This window comes from Engystomops pustulosus, chromosome 8, assembly GCF_040894005.1.
Source record: "Engystomops pustulosus chromosome 8, aEngPut4.maternal, whole genome shotgun sequence".
NCBI classification, from domain to species: Eukaryota; Metazoa; Chordata; class Amphibia; order Anura; family Leptodactylidae; genus Engystomops; species Engystomops pustulosus.
Genome location: NC_092418.1, coordinates 86,982,719 through 87,000,019, shown reverse-complemented (window position 1 = coordinate 87,000,019; position 17,301 = coordinate 86,982,719). Strand labels below are relative to the sequence as shown.

At 40.7% G+C, this 17,301-nt stretch overlaps 1 protein-coding gene across 1 annotated transcript in view; it reads right to left on the bottom strand.

Annotated features, from left to right (window-relative positions):
* TTN (titin) overlaps positions 1-17,301 on the bottom strand; it is a 222,911-nt gene that overhangs the window by 26,715 nt on the left and 178,895 nt on the right. Inside the window, exon 307 of the mRNA XM_072122667.1 lies at positions 79-17,184. Within this exon, the coding sequence (XP_071978768.1) occupies positions 79-17,184 (17,106 nt within the window). The remainder of the gene's footprint in view (positions 1-78; positions 17,185-17,301) is intronic.

Sequence of the window (17,301 nt, the reverse complement as noted above, 5' to 3'; positions counted from 1 at the left end):
TTAGCAACTTGCATATCTATTACACATTATTATAATATTTGTTCCATATTTACATTTATGTATACAAGTTCTACTGACCTGTTATTTTTACACCATCTTTGGTTTCTGCAGGTACTCCAATGCCAAATTCATTTTCACCAGCAATTCTGAAATAGTAAACTGCACTCTCTTGTAGACCAGTGACTTTGTATGTGAGACGATGGCAGTTGTTTGTCACAGAGACCCATGCTTTCTTGCTTGCTTCACGTTTCTCAATATGGTAATTCTTAACTGGTGCTCCACCATCATTCTCAGGGACATCCCAGGACAAGACAGCAGATTCCTTTGTAACTTCTCTGACAACAATGTTAGAAGGTGGTCCAGGAGAATCAAGTACTTTTACAACAAGTGTAAGTGTTGCAGTGTTCAGAATATTTTGCAAAGTGAGTGTGTATTTGCCCGAATCATTTCTTGTTGCCTTTTCGATGGAAAGTGATGTTTGCTTGTCATTGGTGTCAATGGTAGCTCTTGCACGCAGGTCAGAGTCTGGTTTACTCCACATGACATTGGGAGTGGGTTTACCTCTGTATGGAACTGTCATAGTGAATGATCCACCAGCTTTAACAATTAATGTCTTGCGCATTTCACTGTCAATATCAAAAGTAGGTTCTTCTTCTCTATCTTTTACTATGTGTGGTTCAGTGCTGTCGCTTGGTTCACTCAGGCCTACCTTGTTGACAGATCTAACTCTGAAACTGTACTCAGCTCCTGATGTAAGTGCAATTACAGTATATTCAGTGCCTCTGACATTTGTTACAGCAGTTGTCCAATCAGTTTCATCAGATTTTCTGTGCTCTACAGCATATCCAGTAACTGGTGACCCACCATCAAAGAGTGGTTTAACCCAGCTTAGAGTTACACTAGACTTCGTTGATTCAATAACTTTAGGCTTAGAAGGTGGGGATGGCAAGAAAATTGGATCCTCTGCACGAATCAATGGAGAACTATCACTTGGAGCACTGAGGCCAGCAGCATTTTCTGCATAGACACGGTACTCATATTCGCATCCTTCACGCAGGCCAGAAGATTTTACTCTGAGGTCATATACAGGTTTCTTGTTTACACGTATCCATCTCAGGCTATTTTTCTCACGTCTCTCAATCACATATCCCGATATTTCACTTCCACCATCACTCTCAGGTCTTGCCCAGCATAAAGTCATAGCTTCTTTAGTAACACTGGTGATCTCCAATGATTTAGGTGCATTTGGTACTGTGTAAGGATTCAGTGCCTTTATGGCTTCACTTTCTAATGGTTCACCAACCCCATATTTGTTGACACCCATTACTCTGAAAACATATTCATTACCCTTTAGTAGTTTTGTAACCTTGCAAGATGTAGTTCTAAGTTCTGATTCACAGACGGTCCAAGCAATTCGACTTGTTTCACGCTTTTCAACAACGTAGTAGTCAATTTCAGCACCACCATTTTCTTGAGGTGGTCCCCAAGACAGGTGACATTTCTCGGATGTTACTCCAGCAATTTGTAATGGTCCTGCAGGTGGCCCAGGTCTGTCAAGTACTTTGCAATTTACTGCTAAAGATCTTGTTCCAGCAACATTTTGTAAGGTTAACACATATTGGCCTGAATCTCTTCTTATGCAGTCTTTAACTACCAGTACTGTGCTTGTATCTGTTGATGTGACCTCAACTCTTGCCTTTTCTTCAATATCTTTGCCATCCTTTGTCCATGAAACTACAGGATGAGGACGTCCTGCGATGTCAGCATTAATTTTAAGGATCTCACCGGCTTTCACAACAACTACATCTCTGAATTTTACATCCATCATAATTCTTGGAGCATCAACATCATCCTTAACTGTAATAGGTCCTGTTGATTCAGATGGTTCACTAAATAGCCCAGCAGAGTTCCTTGCAATAACATGGAATTCATATCTTTGGTCCTCTGTCAGGGCAGTTACATCAAAGTATGTTTCTTGGATGTTAGTAAAGTTGCACTTTAACCAACGCCCATCAGGTAACTCTTTGCGTTCAATAATGTATCCTGTAATCTTTGCTCCGCCATCATATTCTGGCTTTTTCCAGGCCAATGAAACAGATGTTCTTGTGATGTTAGTAACTTCTGGTTGACCTGGAGGATCACATGGGTCTCTTGCAGCAACTGGTTCACAACACTTACTGCATTTACCAATTCCTGCAATGTTTTCAGCATAAACACGATACTCATACATAAGTCCTTCTTCAAGGCCTGTCACTTTGAGTTGTGTATCAGGTATTAGACCTTTGTTGACTTTAGACCAGAGAATGCTGCTTCTTTCTTTTTTCTCCAGATGATATCCAATCACTTGACTGCCACCATCATTCACTGGAGGTTCCCAAGCAACCAACATGAAAGCTTTTGTTGAATGAGCAACACGTGGTGTTCCTGGTGGTCCTGGTGGTTTAAATGGATATTGAGCAATGACTCCTGAACTGTCAACATAATGGCTCTTTCCATATCTGTTTTCAGCACAAACCCTGAATTGATATTCTGATCCAGTTGTCAAACGTGCAACTTTAATGGATGTTCTTGCAACTGTTGCTGACACTAATTCCCAGACGGTAGTAGTTGTATCTCTCTTCTCAACAATATAGTTATTTATATGGCAGCCACCATCATATTCAGGAGGGCTCCAAGAGAATGAAATACTATCTGCACTAACATCATCAATTTTAATTGGTCCTGGTGGTCCTGGCTTATCAAGAACGATTATACCCAAGGAAACTGTTGATGATCCTGCACTGTTAGAAGCAACTAATTCATACTGTCCAACATCCTCTTTAGATGCATCTTTGATCGAAAGTAGGGTAGAGGTCTTTGTAACCTGGACATTTACTCTTGTTGTTTGCTTCAGAGACTGTCCGTCTTTCTTCCACGATACAGTTGGAGATGGACGTCCTCGAATTGGTACATCAATCTTAAGATCATCACCAGCTTTAACACTAAAAGTATTGAATAGCAGTTCAATTGTAGGCTGGATTTCAATATCCTTTGCAACTACAGGAACTCCCAATTGTCTTGGATCACTCTTTCCTTTCTCATTTACAGCCATTACTCTGAATGTATATTCTTCTCCCATAGTCAAACCAGTGATAGTTGCTTCAAGTGTTTTCACTTGAGTACAAGTGCTCCATTTTTCACTTCCCTTTGTTTGCATTTCTACAATGTAACTAGTGATCTTGCTACCACCATCGCTTTCTGGTTTCTCCCAGGATATAGTTGCACTGTTACGGGTTACATCAACAAGACTTACTCTTCCAGGAGCAAGAGGAGCTTCAGACACTTTAACTGGATCAGATGTTTTTGCAGGCAATCCAACACCATGCTCATTGGCAGCCAAAACACGGAAGTAATAGATACCACCTTCTTGTAGCTGATCTATTCTGAAAGTATTCTTAGTGCAGTTACTTGTAACAGTTGCATAAGCTTTTCTGGTAGCCTCACGTTTTTCAACAATGTAATTTTTGATCTTAGATCCTCCATCAATAAGTGGTGGTTCCCAAGAGAGAGTGACAGAGTCTTTCCTCACTTCTTTCACAGTTAAGTTTTCTGGGGCACTTGGTGAATCAAGTACTCTAACATTGACAAATGCAGTTTTGGATCCACTGTTATTTTCTAAAGTTAAGTTGTATCTTCCGCTATCAAACCTATTGACATTGTCGATTACTAACATTGTGTATGAACTGGTGACTTCAATTTGTGCTCTTTCTGTAAGTTTGTCATCTGCTTTTTCCCATTTTACTTCAGGTTCAGGTCTTCCTTTAATTGTAACAAATAATCTCAAGGTTCCACCAGCACGGACAGTGACTGTCTTTCTTAAGTCAGCATCAAGTTCTATCTCAGGAGGCTCTAATTTTTCAGCAGCAATTACTGTTCCTGGAATAACAGCTGGTTCCCCTACACCTACAGAATTAATGGCACAAATACGGAAGCAATATTCAGCATTTTCTTTCAATTTAGTCACAGTAAACTGTCTGGCTTGTAATCCTGTTGGTGGTGTTGCTGTTGCCCATTCATCAACTGCTGATTCTTTGAATTCAACAACATAACCTGTTACGGGTGCACCCCCATCATATACAGGTTTGCTCCAGGCCAGGGACACAGATGATCTAGAAGTGTCGGTTACCTTTGGATTGCTAGGAGCACCTGGTGGGTAATTGGCGTCACATGCACGATAGAAAATAGATGGTTCACTTGTTTCTCCAACACCTGCTGCATTCTCTGCTGAGACTCTAAATTCATAGAAATGTCCATCTGTCAAGCCTGTAACTCTAAGTCGCAAATCAGTCAATCTTTTCTTGTTGCATTTAGTCCATCTTATGCCATCTTTGTCACGTTTTTCAAGGATGTACCCTTCAATCTCTGCACCACCATTATCTTGAGGACGTCCCCATGTAACCACCATAGAGTCTTTTGTTATGGCAGAAACTTCTGGTGTTGTAGGTGCACTTGGAGGCTTAAATGGATTACGAGCCAGAACTGGTTCAGACTCAAGGGGTTCTCCGATACCATATTTGTTCACTGCAACAACACGGAATATATATTCATTTCCTGCCAAAAGTTTGGTGACTTTATAGCTTAGCGCTTGTACTTCTGATGCAACCTGAGTCCAAGATAATCTACTTGTTTCTCGTTTTTCAATATTGTAGTGGGAAATGTTTGCACCACCATCTTGCAATGGTGGACTCCATGCTAAGTAGCACTTTTCTGCGGTTACACCTGTGACATTTAATGGACCTTCTGGAGGCCCAGGCCTATCCAGAACTTTAACTGTAATGGGAATTGCTTTTGTTCCACCCACATTGCTGAGGGTCAAAACGTACTGACCACCATCCACTCTAATACAGTCTTTTACAGTCAGTGTTGTTCTCTGAATGGTGGACTTTATTTCCATTCGTGCGGTTGCTGCCTCAAGCTCTTTTCCATCTTTTGACCAACTGATATCTGGAATAGGTTTGCCGTGGATATCAGCTTCAAGAGCAAAGGTATCTCCAGCATTTACAACAATAACATCCTTATACTTTGGATCCAGGGATGCCTTTGGTGCATCAATTTCATCTCTTGCAGTGATGGGTCCAGTGCTCTCAGATGGTTCACTAAAGTTTCCAGCAGCATTTCTTGCTATAACTCTAAATTCATACCTATCATCTTCTGTAAGGCCTGTTACAGTGAATTCTGTTTCTAGCACATTTGTAAAGCTGGCTTTCATCCAACGACCTTCAGGTAGTTCCTTCTTTTCAACTATGTAACCTGTAATTTTGCTTCCACCATCATATTCAGGTTTTGTCCAGTGAAGAGTGACATAATTTCTTGTGATAACAATAGCTTCTGGACGACCTGGTGGATCACATGGATCACGGGCAACATAACATTCAGATACTTTGCTAGGTTTACCAATGCCAACAATGTTTTCAGCATAGACTCTGAATTCATATTCAATGCCTTCTTCAAGACCATTAGTTTTCAATTTTGTGTCTTGCAGAAGAGTCTTATTTAGTTTTGCCCAAAGGATACTATTCTTTTCTTTGCGTTCTAGATGGTATCCAAGAACTTTACTTCCTCCATCATTTACTGGCTCATGCCACTGCACAATCATATGGTCTTTAGAAAGTGATGTAACAAATGGCGTTCCTGGAGGTCCTGGTTCTTTGTATGGATATTGAACGATAACAGCAGAAGAATCTAGAGGAGCGCTTTTGCCATACCTATTCTCAGCATATATTCTAAACTGGTACTCTGATCCAGTTGTAAGTTTTGTGACCTTAATGGTTGTTCTAGCAACTGTTGCTGACACGGTTTGCCAAGAAGTGGTTGTTGTGTCCCGTTTCTCTACTATGTAATTGTTAATTTGACAGCCACCTGTGTAGTCTGGTGCATCCCATGAGAACACCACGAAGTTTGAACTGACTTCCTCAAATCGTACAGGTCCTTTAGGTGGACCAGGCTTGTCAAGAATGACAACAGTGATGTCTGCAGTTGCTGTGCCAGCACTATTTGTTGCTGTAACTGCATACTTTCCGAAGTCTTCCTTGTTGCTATCTTTAATGTGTAAGATAGTTGAAACTGGTGTGTCTTCTACATTGACTCTAGTTGTTTGTTTTAGTGGTTGTTCATCTTTACTCCAAGAGATATTAGGTTTGGGCCTACCTATTACTGGAATTTCAATCTTCAGATCTTCTCCAGCTTGTACATTATAAGAATTAAACATCAGTTTAAAGCTTGGTTCAATTGTCAAATCTTTAGCAATTACTGGAATGCCAAGCACTCTTGGATCACTCTTTCCCTTTTCATTGTAGGCAAGAACTCTGAAGGAGTATTCCTGGCCTGGACTCAATCCAGATACAACTGCATTCAATGTTTTAGTTTCAGTGGCGGTGCTCCATTTTTCAACTCCTTTTGGCTGAGATTCTACTAGATATCCTATAATTCTGCTTCCACCATCATGTTCAGGTTTCTCCCATGAAAGTGATACACTTCTTTGGGTTACATCAGTAAGGGTAATTTTGCCAGGTGGCAATGGTGCTTCAGAGGCCTTTACTGCATCAACTGTTTCTACAGGTAGACCAATGCCATATTCATTCTCAGCCATAACTCGGAAGTAATATATTGCTCCTTCTGTAAGGTTTTCAACCTTGTAGCTTGTTTTGTTGCATTTGGCTGTGACATTGGCATATGCTTTTCTAGTTGATTCTCTTTTATCAATAACATAGTTCTTTATTTTGGCTCCACCATCAATAAGTGGGGGTTCCCATGTAAGTATAACGGAATCTTTCTTAATGTCTTTAACAACAAGGTTTGTTGGAGCTCCAGGAGTGTCAAGAACCTTAACTGTTACAAATGCAGATTTTGTGCCACTGCTGTTTTCCAATGTAAGAATATATTTTCCGGCATCATTTCTATCAACATTATCTATTGAAAGTTGAGTGAAGTTATGACCTCTTTCAATCTGTGATTTTTCAGTAAGTTCTCCATCTTCTTTTGACCAGCTGATCTCTGGGATTGGTCTTCCACTGAATGGTATATGGATTCTGACATTTCCGCCAGCTCTAACCAATATTCCCTTTCTTAGTTCAGAATCAAGATCAATTTCAGGGGCTTCTAGTTTGTCTTCGGGTTTAACTGTTCCTGGTAGAGCTGCTGCCTCGCCAACACCAGCCTTATTTAAGGCGCAGACACGAACCTGGTACTGCTGATGCTCAATAAGTTTTGCTATCTCAAACTTAGTAACCTGTAGGCCTGTCTGTGGAGTGCACATTGTCCATTCCTCTTCATCTCCTTTGCATACTTCTACAATGTACCCTTGGATTTCACTACCTCCATCATAAATTGGCCTTCCCCAAACAACAGTGATAGAGTTTTTAGTTGTATCCACAACATGTGGGTTAGTAGGTGGGCCAGGTTTGAAAATAGGATCTGTTGCTTTAAAGTAGGCAGTAGGCTGACTTGCTTCACCAACTCCAGCAGCATTTTCAGCAGATACCTTGAATTCATATTCATGGTCTTCTGTTAATCCGGTAACTCTGAATCTTAGATCTGTAATTCTGCGTTTGTTGCACTTAGTCCATCTTATGCCAGCTCTGTCTCGTTTTTCTACAATATAACCAATGATTTCACTACCACCATCATTATCTGGTCTACTCCAACAAACTGTCATGGAATCCTTTGCAATGTTGGTTACTTCCAGTGATTTTGGAGCTCCAGGAGGCACATATGGATTTTTCATCAGAACTGGTACAGACTCTAATGGTTCACCAACTCCATACTTATTTACTGCCATGATACGGAAAATGTATTCATTGCCTTCCAAAAGTTTTGTTACTTTAAGAGAGTTAGTTACAACTTCAGTTGCAACAACAGTCCAGGCAAGGCGACTTGTTTCTCGTTTTTCAATGATATAGTGAGAAATATCACTGCCACCATCATGCTGTGGAGGACCCCATGCAAGAGAACATTTGTCTGATGTAACTCCTGTAACATGAATGGGCCCTTCAGGAGGTCCAGGACGGTCAAGAACTTTCACGTTAATAGGTATTGATTTTGTTCCTGCAACATTGGAAGCTTGCAGAATGTACTGTCCGCCATCAACTCTAATAGCATCTTTAACAATAATGAGGGCCTTAAAGTCAGTGTTCTTAACCTCACATCTAGCTGATTCTTCAACTTCTTTATCACCCTTGAACCACTGAATTGAAGGAATAGGTTTACCATGCACATCTGCATCAAGTTTAAATGTCTCTCCAGCATTAACAACAATTGTGTCTTTGTATTTTGGATCCATGGAAATTCTAGGAGGTTCTACTTCATCCTTTGCTGTTATAGGTCCAGTGCTATCTGAAGGTCTGCTGAAGGTTCCAGCAGCATTCCTTGCAATAACTCTGAAATCATATCGCTCGTCTTCTGTAAGTCCAGTTACTGTAAACTGGGTTTCAATTACATTTGTAAAGCTTGCCTTCATCCAACGTCCTTCAGGCAAATCACGCTTTTCAACTACATAACCGGTGATCATGCTGCCTCCATCATATTCAGGCTTTTTCCAGGTTAGAGTAATAGCACTTCTTGTTACAATTATTGGTTCAGGGCAGCCAGGAGGGTCACATGGGTCTCGGGCAAAATAGCACTCTGAAACTTTACTTGATTTGCCAATGCCAACAATGTTTTCAGCATACACCCTAAATTCATATTCAATGCCTTCTTCAAGGTTGGTGGTCTTAAAATAGGTGTCTGGAATAATAGTTTTGTTCACCTTTGTCCACATAATACTGTTCCTTTCTTTGCGTTCTAGATGGTAACCAATCACTCTGCTGCCACCATCGTTAATAGGTTCATGCCATTGTACAACCATGCTATCTTTAGTTGCTGTTTGAACTGAAGGTGTACCAGGAGGTCCAGGTTCTTTATATGGATATTGTGCTATTACTGCTTCAGAGTCCAGTCCAAAGCTTCTTCCGTACCTGTTTTCAGCAAAGATTTTAAATTGGTACTCTGTGCCAGTTTTCAGTTTTGATACCTTGAGTGTAGTTCTTGCAATAGTTGCTGAAACTGTCTCCCAAAGTGTTGTGGTTGTATCTCTCTTTTCAACAACATAATTTGTGATTTGGCAGCCACCAGTATATGCTGGAGGATTCCAAGATAGTGTAATGCTGTCAGCACTCACATCATCAAACTTCACAGGGCCACTTGGAGGATCAGGCTTGTCTAGTGTTATAATCTCAATTGATGCTTCTTTTTGTCCAACAACATTTGAAACTGTGATTGCATACATTCCAGCATCATCCTTATTTGTTTCTTTTATCAACAATACAGTATGGTGCGCTGTATCTGTGACATTAACTCTGGTAGTCTGCTTAAGAGCCTGGCCATCCTTTGTCCAACTAATTGTGGGCTTAGGTCTTCCAGAAACTGGAACTTCAATCTTCAAATCCTGTCCAACCTGGACACTGTAATTACTAAATGCTGGTCGTACATCTGGCTCTATTACAAGGTCTTTGGCAACCACTGGAACAGCAAGGGATCTAGGATCACTCTTTCCTTTCTCATTTACAGCTATAACTCTGAAAAGGTATTCACCTCCTTGAGCCAAGTTTGTTATTGTTGCTTCAAGAGCTTTGGCACGCACACTCTCAGACCATTTGTCACTTCCCTTGGCCTGCATTTCGACAATGTACTGAATGATTTTGCTGCCACCATCATGTTCAGGTTTTTCCCAAGATAATGATACACTCTTTCTAGTAACATCCACGACTGTTATTTTTCCTGGAGGTTGTGGGACCTCAGAAACCTTCACAGGTTCAGCTGTTTCAGCTGGTAAGCCAATGCCATATTCATTCTCAGCTGTTACCCTAAAGTAATAGCTGCAGCTTTCTTGAAGTTGGTCTATCTTCCATGAAGTCTTGTGACAGTTTGTAGCAACAGCAGCATAAGCCTTTCTTGTGGTTTCACGTTTTTCGATAATGTAGTTCTTAATCTTAGCTCCACCATCCAGTGCTGGAGGTTCCCAGGTTAGAGAAACTGAATCCTTAGTAACATCTTTAATCTTCAGATTAACTGGTGCACTGGGTGTATCTAAAACTCTTACACTAATAAAGGCAGATTTAGTTCCACTGCTGTTTTCAACGGATATAGTGTATTTTCCAGAATCAAATCTATTAACATTGTCAAGTACAAGATTGGTGAAGCTACTAGTAACATCAATCTGGGCTGTTTCTCTAATATCTCCATCTACCTTGCCCCACTTAACTTCAGGTGCTGGACGTCCTCTAATAGGAATAAATAATCTGAGTGAGCCACCAGCTCTAACATTAACTACTTTCCTCAGTTCTGGGTCCAGGTCTAGGTCAGGTACCTCCAGTTTCTCTTCAACAATGATTGAAGCAGGAATATCAGCATGTTCTCCAACACCAGCCTTGTTCACTGCACATATACGGAATTTATACTCATGTTTTTCCAAAAGTTTTTCAACTTCAAGTCGAGTTTCCTTAATTCCAGTTGCTGGAGTACACATAGACCATTCCTCAGTGCTGACATCCATTTTTTCTACAATATACCCTTGAATTTCACATCCTCCATCATAGATGGGCTTGCTCCATGAAAGGAATACTGATGATCTTGTAACATCCACCACTTTAGGATTGTTTGGAGGACCGGGTTTATAAATAGGATCTGTAGCTTTGAAATACATGGATGGCTGGCTTGGCTGACTTAGCCCAGCAGCATTTTCAGCAGAAACTCTAAATTCATAAAGATGTGTTTCAACTAGTCCAGTCACTCTGAAGCGCAATTCACTAACCAAGCGTTTGTTACATCTGACCCAACGTATGCCTTCCTTATCACGCTTTTCAAGAACATAACCAGTTATTTCACTGCCACCATCAAATGCGGGCCTTTCCCATACAACAATCATTGAGTCCTTGGTTATAGCTGTTACTTCAGGAGCTTTTGGAGGTTGTGGAACAACAAAAGGATTCTTTGCAATGACAGCTTCTGATTCAAGTGGTTCCCCAACACCATACTTATTTACAGCCAAGATACGGAAGATGTATTCATTTCCTTCCAAAAGTTTGGTTACTTTGCAGCTGAGAGTTTGGACATTTGGCTCAACAACAGTCCAAACTAAACGACTTGTTTCTCTTCTTTCTACAATGTAGTGGTCGATGTCACTACCACCATCTTGCAGTGGAGGTTTCCAAGCTAATGAACATTTTTCAGCAGTTACACCAGTTATAGTGATTGGTCCCTCTGGAGGTCCTGGTCTGTCAAGAACCTTAACATTGACTGGCACAGATTTTTCACCAGCAACATTTTTCAGCAGTAAAATGTATTGACCACTGTCTACTCTAATTGCTTCTTTTACACTTAATGATGTGAAGAAATCTGTTCCCTTTATTTCCAGACGAGCTGTATTTCCAAGTTCTTCACCTCCTTTAAACCATTGAACTGAGGGTATTGGCTTGCCATAGACATCTGCATCAATCTTGAATGTTTCACCAGCATTTATTGTAATGACTTCACGGTATTTTGGATCCATGCTTACACGAGGAGGCTCTACTTCATCTCTTGCTGTTATTGGTCCTGTGCTTTCAGAAGGTTCACTAAATATTCCAGCAGCATTTCTTGCAATGACACGGAATTCATAACGTTGATCCTCAACCAGTCCAGTAACTGCAAACTGAGTTTCAATAACATTTGTAAAGCTGGCCTTCATCCAACGCCCTTCAGGTAGTTCTTTCTTCTCAACAACATAGCCAGTAATCTTGCTACCACCATCATATTCAGGTTTTGTCCACTGAAGTGTAACTGCATTTCTTGTCACAATGATTGCTTCAGGTCGTCCAGGAGGATCACATGGATCTCGGGCCACATAGCATTCAGACACTTTACTTGGCTTGCCAATGCCTACAATGTTCTCAGCATACACTCTAAACTCATATTCAATACCTTCTTCAATGTTTGTTGCCTTTATTTTAGTGTCAGGAAGGAGTGTTTTGTTCAACTTCACCCAAAGAATGCTGTTTCTTTCTTTGCTTTCCACATGATATCCAAGGATCCTACTGCCTCCATCATTTACAGGCTCATTCCACTGTACAACCATGCTGTCTTTTGTAACTGCAGATACAAATGGTGTTCCAGGTGGACCAGGAAGTTTGTATGGATACTGTGCAATAACTGCTTCTGATACCAAATATCCACTCTTTCCATATCTGTTCTCAGCTGCAATCCTGAACTGATATTCGCTGCCTGTTTTCAGACGTGTAGCTTTTATGGTTGTTCTTGCCACTGTTGCAGATACAATTTGCCAAACTGTTGTTGAGGTATCACGTTTTTCTACAATGTAATTGTTAATAGAGCTTCCACCATCATATTTTGGAGGATTCCATGAAAAGCTGATGCTGTCAGCTGTCACTTCATCAATTTTAACTGGACCCGTTGGTGGTTCTGGCTTGTCAAGAACAACAATACTGAGTTGCTCAGTAGCCTCTCCTGCGGAATTGGCAAGTTTAACAGTATATTGGCCAACATCTTCCTTTGAAGCCTCTTTAATTGTTAGCAAAGTATTGTGTTCTGTATGCTCTGCATTCACTCTTGTGGTCTGTTTTAATGGAAGATTGTCTTTGTGCCAAGTGACAGATGGTTTGGGACGTGCAACAAATGGAACATCAACTTTAAGGTCTTCACCGGCTAAAACACTGAATGTGTTAAAGAGAAGTTTGAAGGCTGGTGCAATTACAAGATCCTTAGCAACCACTGGCACTCCGAGTTGTCGTGGATCACTGATTCCTTTCTCATTTTGTGCTGATACACGGAACATATATTCTTCTCCTTGAATCAATCCAGTTATTTTTGCTTCTGTTGTTTTGACAGTAGAACATGTTGCCCATTTGTCACTGCCTTTGCTTTGCATCTCAACAATGTAGGCCACAATTCTGCTTCCACCATCATGTTCTGGTTTTTCCCAAGACAGAGAAACGCTGTTTCTTGTAACATCTTCCAAAGTGATCTTTCCTGGTGGAAGTGGTCGTTCTGATACTTTAACTGAGTCTGGTGTTTCAACTGGTAATCCGATTCCATATTCATTTTCCGCAAGGACTCTGAAATAGTAGTTACAGCCTTCTTGCAGTTGATCTATTTTCCAGCTTGTCTTGTGGCAATTAGCAGCGACTGTTGAATAGGCTTTTCTGGTGGATTCTCGTTTTTCTACTATATAGTTCTTAATTTTGGATCCACCGTCAATGAGTGGGGGTTCCCAGGTTAATGTAACAGAAGATTTGGTAATTTCTTTAATTTTTAGATCTTGAGGTGCCCCTGGAGTATCAAGCACTCTGACATTCACAAAGGCTGACTTGCTTCCTGAACTGTTTTCTACTGTCAGCATATATTTTCCACTGTCAAATCTGTTCACATTTTCCACAACCAGTAGAGTATAGGAGCTTGTTGATTCAATGGTTGCTCTGTCTATGGGTTCCCCATTTTCTCTTGTCCACTTAACTTCTGGCGCAGGTCTTCCTTTAATTGGAACAAACAATCTTAATGTGCAACATGCTCTTATGCTAATAACTTTACGAAGTTCAGCATCTAATTCAATTTCAGGTGGCAGCATTCTTTCTTCAGCTTTAGGTGATCCAGGGACAAGAGCAGGTTCACCAGCTCCTTCAGAGTTGATGGCATATATTTGTATTTTATACTCTTGATTTTCTTTAAGTCCTGTGATAGTGAAGGAAGTAGCTTTAAGTCCAGCAAGCGGTGTTACCACTTTCCATTCATCTTCTTCAGGGAGGGATATTTCGACATTGTATCCTGTTATTTCAGAGCCACCATCATAGACTGGTTTATTCCAAGCTATAGTAATGGAGGATTTACTGGTGTCTAGTACTCTTGGGTTTCCAGGTGGACCAGGTTTAAAAACAGTATCACATGCCTTATAGAATGGACTACACTGGCTTGGCCTACTAATACCAGCTGCATTTTCAGCCATTACTCTATATTCATATTCATGACCTTCAGTAAGGCCAGAAACCTTGTATCTCAAATCTGTAAGAATTCTCTTGTTGCATTTAACCCAGCGGAGCCCTGCCTTGTCACGACGTTCAACTATATAGTTTGTTATTGGGCTTCCTCCATCAGACTCAGGATGTCCCCAACAAACAATCATGGTGTCTTTTGTGACTGTTGTTACTTCAGGGGTCTTAGGTGGATCAGGTGGTACATATGGATTAACTGCAAGAGTAGGTTCTGATTCCAAGACTTCTCCAACTCCATACTTGTTAACAGCCATAACACGGAAAATATATTCATTTCCTTTTAGGAGTTTGGTGACCTTGAATTTTGTCACTTGGACATCTGTTGCAACACTTGTCCATGCCAATCTGCTTGTTTCCCGTTTCTCCACAACATAGTGATCTATTTTTGCACCTCCATCATCCAGTGGTGGCAACCATGATATGACACATTTTTCAGATGTGACATCTGATACAGCCAGTGGGCCTTCACATGGGCCTGGTCTATCAAGAACTTTAACATTGAATATATGCTTGGCAAAACCACCTGGATTAGAAGCTGTAAGAGTGTATGCTCCTCCATCTTTTCGTGCAGAGTCTTTATTGATCAGAGTTGTTGAGAAATCTGCCAGTTTAATTTCTAATTTAGCTGTATCCTCAAGGTCTTTGCCTTCTTTTGTCCAGGACAATGTGGGAATTGGACGACCAGAGACATCAGCGTCAAGTCTGAAGATTTCTCCAGCCTTCAAAATGATAACATCTTTGAATTTTGCATCGACCATTATCCTTGGCTCTTCTATATCATCTCTGCAAGTGATAGCATCAGATGGTTCAGATGGCTGGCTGACAGCACCAGCAGCATTTCTAGCAATTATTCTAAACTCATATTCAGAATTTTCAGTCAATCCACTGACAGTGAACTCAGTTTCTAATATGTTACTGAAGTTTGCCTTCAGCCAACGGCCATTTGGAAGATCTCTTTTCTCCACTGTGTAGCCAGTGATCTTAAACCCACCATTGTATTCTGGTTTTGTCCACTGTAAGCTAACTGAATGCCTTGTAATGTTGATAGCAACAGGTTTTCCTGGGGTGTCAATTGGATCAAGAGCAAATGTTGGTTCAGAAGACTTGCTTGGTTTACTCTTGCCAGCCATATTTTCTGCCACAACACGGAATTCATATGCAATACCATCAGTTAGGCCTGAGGATTTATATATATTTCCTACAAACAGAGTTTTGCTGATTGTCTGCCATAGAATACTGTTTCTTTCTTTTCTTTCGATATGATAACCAAGAATGGGACTTCCACCATCTGTGACAGGTTCATGCCAGCTGATTGTCATTGAATCTTTTGTAACTGCAATAACTTGAGGAGTTCCTGGTGGACCTGGGACCTTAAATGGATAAGCAGCCACTACAGACTCTGAGTTGAGGGCTGGTCCAGTTCCATATCTGTTTTGTGCTTTAACACGGAATTGATACTCCAATCCAGTTGTTAGTTTAGTTGCTTTGAAAGTTGTACGTATCACTGTTGAAGCAAGCTCTGTCCAAGTAGTACTGTTTGTTTCACGTAACTCCACAATGTAGTTGCTTATTGGAACTCCACCATCATTCTCAGGAGGATCCCAAGACAAAGTAACAAAGTCAGATGAAATTTCATCAAACTTGATGGGTCCAGTTGGAATTCCAGGAATATCATGTACTTGAACTGTGATTAAATCACTTATCTCTCCAACAATGTTTTTAGCTGATATAGTGTACTTCCCAGAGTCACTTCTTAAGCATTCATTGATATTTAATATAGTTGCAGTGGCTGTGCGTTCTACATTAAGTCTCTGAGTTTCTCTGAGCGCTTGTTCACCCTTCTTCCATGTCACAGTGGGCTTTGGCCTTCCAAGAACTGGGATTTCAACTTTAATGTTGTCTCCAGCTTTAGCAAGCACAGTCTTATGATAAAGGCCACGTAGGTCAAATTCTGGAAGCATCTGCTGTTCTTTAACAATCACTGGTCTGCTTTCCCTTGGATCACTTCTTCCTGCACTGTTGACTGCCATAACTTGGAACACATATTCTTCATTTTCATTGAGATTTTTTACTACATAGTCCAAAGCTTTAACTGTTGCAATGTGTGACCATTGATCAGAACCTTTCCTCTGTGCTTCAATGACATAACCTGTAATTTTGCTTCCACCGTCATGTTCTGGTTTTGGCCAGGCAAGGCTTACACTATTCTTGGTAATGTCCATGATATTAAGACTTTCTGGAGGAGAAGGTGCTTCAGATGCTCTAATGGGATCAGCTGTTTCAGCAGGTTCACCAATTCCAAACTCATTCTCTGCAAGCACTCTGAAGTAATATTCACATCCTTCAGCTAAATTAGGAATTCTAAGAGAACACTTCTGGCAGTTGGTTGTTATGGTTGAATAAGCCTTTCTTGTGGATTCACGTTTTTCAACTATGTAATTTGTTATCCTGGATCCACCATCTATGAGTGGCATATCCCACTGCAAGGTGATGCTGTCTTTTGAAACATCTCTAGCTTTAAGATTTAATGGAGGTCCGGGAGAGTCCAAAACTTTGACATTAACAAATCCTGATTTCTTTCCAGCAGCATTTTCAAGAGTCATTGTGTATTTTCCAGCATCATATCTGTTGCACTCTGCTATTATGAGCAGAGAAAATGATTCTGTATTCTCAATGTTGGCACGTATTTTTAGAGGAATGTCCCCTTTCATCCAGGTAACCTCAGGTGTGGGTCGTCCTTTAATGGGTACAAAAATACGGATGCTTAGACCAGCTCTGACAACTAGAGTTCTTCTTAGTTCAGCATCAAGTTCAAAGTCAGGAGACTCTTCACGGACTTTAATTTCAACATCATCAATTTGTGCTGGCTCTCCAGTGCCTGCAGCGTTAATGGCACGGATTCTGAATTTATATTTTCCACCAGGTTGAAGATTGGCCACAACAAATTCAGTAATTCTAAGTGCCGAACCAGTGGTGTCTTTAACCCATTCTTCTTCTCCTTCTTTTTGGTGCTCTACTATGTATCCAGTGATGTCAAGTCCACCATCATAGTGAGGCTTTCCCCAATGCAGTGAAGCAGTAGATTTTGTTGTATCTGTGACTCTTGGATTAGAGGGAGGACCAGGTGGGTCTGTCATAAACAAGAAATGCAGACAATTAAAATATGAAAATGAAGGAAACACATGTTCTGTTCAGTAAAAACACATGTACGTATTTTAACATTTGTAATTTTATGCACAGAACATAT